The 3,766-nt window shown below is 45.4% G+C and overlaps 1 protein-coding gene across 5 annotated transcripts in view; it reads right to left on the bottom strand.

The window, feature by feature from the left end:
• Window positions 1–840: 840 nt before the first annotated feature.
• LOC116679178 (protein NLRC3) overlaps window positions 841–3,766 on the bottom strand; it is a 6,094-nt gene continuing 3,168 nt past the window's right edge. For 4 of the 5 annotated variants that reach the window (XM_032508864.1, XM_032508867.1, XM_032508866.1 and 1 more), the window contains exons 5-7: window positions 3,056–3,131; window positions 2,688–2,895; window positions 2,273–2,553 (exon numbers count right to left, since the gene is read on the bottom strand). In XM_032508864.1, coding sequence (XP_032364755.1) covers window positions 2,288–2,553; window positions 2,688–2,895; window positions 3,056–3,131 — 550 coding nt within the window. In that variant the 3' untranslated portion in view covers window positions 2,273–2,287. Of the gene's footprint in view, window positions 2,554–2,687; window positions 2,896–3,055; window positions 3,132–3,766 lie in introns of those variants that run through there. The other variant, XM_032508863.1, reaches the window with a different exon arrangement.

Raw genomic sequence — 3,766 nt, 5'->3', positions numbered from 1 at the left:
CTAATGTTTATCATATCAACAGACACAAAGCTACACGTCAGCTGTTTATCAACTACAAGTTAGTCAGAGTTTAAATGGTCATCAGTTGAACGGGTTAATGAATCCTGACCTGAGAGTCTCCAGAGTGCAGTGTGGACTCTTCAGACCATCATAGATCAGCTTCCCTCCTGAATCCTGCAGGTTGTTGTTACTCAGGTCCAGCTCTCTCAGACTAGAGGACTGGGAGCTGAGAACTGAGGACAGAGCTTCACAGCTTCTCTCTGACAGGTTACAGCCACTCAGCCTGGAGAGACCATAGGAAGGAAACAAGTTGTTTATATTACTATTGTCAGTTAAACACGTGATTAATGCAAACCCATTTTAACGGCACCAATTATCATATTGCAAGATTAACGTTCCTTTTGGCCTAGCAAACTTTTTGTAATTTAGTAAAAGTTTGTTGCTCTACGTCTTGTGTGTGAAATTGAACACTACAGTAGGTAGGTATATATGTGTATAAATATATATATATATATATATATATATATATATATATATATATATATATATATATATGATAAATTATGTTTTTTTCAATAAAAAACATTTGACAAAGCGAGCCAAATCACTTTTCCATGTTGATAAGAGCATTAAAATGAGAAAGAATAAAGGGACAAAAGAAATCATGGGACATTTAGAATAGATAACTATGACATTAAAGTGCTTAATCCTGATAAAATAAGTTGTTATATTTAACTCCTGTATAAGATATCAGAGTATTTAATGTGATGAATAAATCCCACTTACAGAGCTTTTTGGAGGCTTTGACCACTGGCAGCAGCCTCAGGAGAGCCTCCTCTGAAGCAGAGTATTTCTTCAGGTCAACACGTCCAGATCTTCTTCTGATGACAGTAAGATGAAGACCAGAGCTGACCACTGAGCAGGAGACAGTTTATAGCTGGAGAGATGTCCTGAACTCAGGGACCGTTGGATCCGCTCCACTAGAGAACGATCATTCAGTTCATTCAGACAGTGGAGCAGGTTGATGCTTCTCTCTGCAGACAGACCCTCATCCATCTTCTCCTTGATGTACTTCACTGTTTCCTGATTGGTCTCTGAGCTACTTCCTGTCTGTGTCAGCAGACCTCGTAGGAGATTCTGATTGGTCTGCAGAGAAAGACCCAGGAGGAAGCGGAGGAACAGGTCCAGGTGTCCATTAGGACTCTGTAAGGCCTTGTCCACAGCACTCTGGTAGAACTGTGTTGGTGATGTTTGTTCTTCTGTCAGCAGGTTGACTCCAGAGTTGGTGAAGGTCAGATGGACATGAAGAGCAGCCAGAAACTCCTGAACACTCAGATGGACGAAGCTGAACACCTTGTCCTGGTACAGTCCTCTCTCCTCTTTAAAGATCTGTGTGAACACTCCTGAGACCACTGAGGCTGCTGCGATATCGATGCCACACTCTGTCAGGTCTGATTCATAGAAGATCAGGTTGCCTTTCTGCAGCTGCTCAAAAGCCAGTTTTCCCAGAGACCTGATCATCTTCCTGGTCTCTGGACTCCAATGTGGATCTGTCTCAGCTCCTCCATCATACTTGATGTTCTTCACTTTGGACTGAACCACCAGGAAGTGGATGTACATCTCAGTCAGGGTCTTGGGCAGCTCTCCTCCCTCTCTGGTCTTCAACACGTCCTCCAGAACTGTAGCAGTGATCCAGCAGAAGACTGGGATGTGGCACATGATGTGGAGGCTTCGTGATCTCTTGATGTGGGAGATGATCCTGCTGGTCTGCTCCTCATCTCTGAATCTCTTCCTGAAGTACTCCTCCTTCTGGGCGTCAGTAAACCCTCTGATCTCTGTCACCATGTCAACACACCCAGGAGGGATCTGATTGGCTGCTGCAGGTCGGGTGGTTATCCAGAGGCGAGCAGAGGGAAGCAGATCCCCCCTGATGAGGTTTGTCAGCAGCACACCCACTGAGGTGGACTCTGTAACATCAGTCAGGATCTCAGTGTTGAGGAAGTCCAGAGGAAGTCGACACTCATCCAGACCGTCAAAGATGAAGACCACCGGGAACTCTTCAAACCTGCAGATTCCTGCTTCTTTGGTTTCACTAAAGAAGTAATCAACAAGTTCCACCAAGCTGAACTTTCTCTCTTTCAGCACATTCAGCTCTCTGAAGGTGAATGGGAATGTGAACTGGATGTCCTGGTTGGCTTTGCCTTCAGCCCAGTCCAGAGTGAACTTCTGTGTTAAGACTGTTTTCCCGATGCCAGCCACTCCCGTTGTCATCACTGCTCTGATTGGTCTATCTCTTCCAGGGGGGGGTTTTAAAGATGTCTTCTTGTCTGATTGTTGGTTCTGGTGTGTCTGGTTTCCTGGATGCTGTTTCAATCTGTCTGACCTCATGTCCATCCTTGACCCCTGCAGCCCCTCCCTTCAGGAGGTAGATCTCTGTGAACATCTGATTCAGAACGGTCTGGTTTCCTGCTTTAGCAATCCCCTCAAACACACGCTGGAACTTCCTGTCTAGCTTAGATTTGAGTTTACGCTTACAAACTCCTGCTGGACTTCCTGAATGAACACAGAACAAAGAAGATCAGTAGGTGATTCATAAAGAAACAGGAACATACTCTGACCCTTCTCTGGAGACATTAGTAAACGTCCCATTAGTCCAGCAAGTTAAATCTTTAGAGAAATCCTCTTACTGCTCTGCAGACGGTCAGCCAGCTCGTCCTGCTTCATTCTCCTCAGGAAGTGCTGTGTGATCTTCAGAAACGCCTCTCTGCTCCTCCTCTGCTCTTCATCCTCACCCTCCCTCTGACTCTCTGGGCATTCTGGGTAATCTGGTCTCAGAAGCTTCTGGATCTTCTTCAGCTCGTTCTTCACAAAAGTGACGATGTCGTCCTCCAGCAGCTGGAACAGAAGATCATATGAATGCCAGTCAGACTGAAATCATGGAAGCAACCATCAGATCCATGATGGACAGACTGAGGACCCTCTGGTCTGAACAGGGCAGCATGGAGATGATTGGGAACAGAATAGATGTAAAAGTAGTTGGTGTACATGTACAGACCATAAAGATGGAGTGGGTTTGATTCTGCTGGGAGGACTGGGACCGACTGGGACCCTCTGAGCTCTTCTGGTCCACTCTGTGGAGGAATCAGGAAGAATTAGCTCCCATCATGTCTGTCCACACAGAGACACACACAAGGTAAAGGTCCTGGGACTTAAAGTGTTGATTCCAACATAGAATCAGATGGTTTCCCCTGACAGTAAAGATCTGGTGGTCCTGCTGACCCCCCTGTTGGTGGTCCTGCTGACCCCCCTGTTGGTGGTCCTGCTGACCCCCCTGTTGGTGGGCCTCATCTCCATGCCCGGCTTTACCGTAACGTTACATCTACAGCAACGGCTTTCAGGACAAAATTTGATAGAATTTCATGAATCAAAGGAAAAATGTTCGTCTCATCAGATTTTATCTTGATGATATTCTTACAGATTCTTAGACCGATGGAGGTGGACCAGTATAGATCATGTGTTGGTGGACGGGATCCATTTTGTCTAGAAAACCTTTGTTGTTGTTGAATGTCGTGATTCAGTGTAAATGAATGGAAACACCTTAAAATGTCTCCAACCAATCAGATGTCCCGTCTGACCCTAAAACAGCGTGTGATGTCATCACCACCACAGGTTCTTATTGGCTGTAAAGCCGTTGGATGGAAACACACTTTCACCAGATTTATTTACCAAACATCAGATCATTTGATTGACAAGTGGATGGAAACTT

This window comes from Etheostoma spectabile, unplaced genomic scaffold (assembly GCF_008692095.1).
Source record: "Etheostoma spectabile isolate EspeVRDwgs_2016 unplaced genomic scaffold, UIUC_Espe_1.0 scaffold00009684, whole genome shotgun sequence".
NCBI lineage: Eukaryota > Metazoa > Chordata > Actinopteri > Perciformes > Percidae > Etheostoma > Etheostoma spectabile.
The sequence above is the reverse complement of the archived record's forward strand: the minus strand, read 5'-3'. Positions and strand labels throughout refer to the sequence as shown.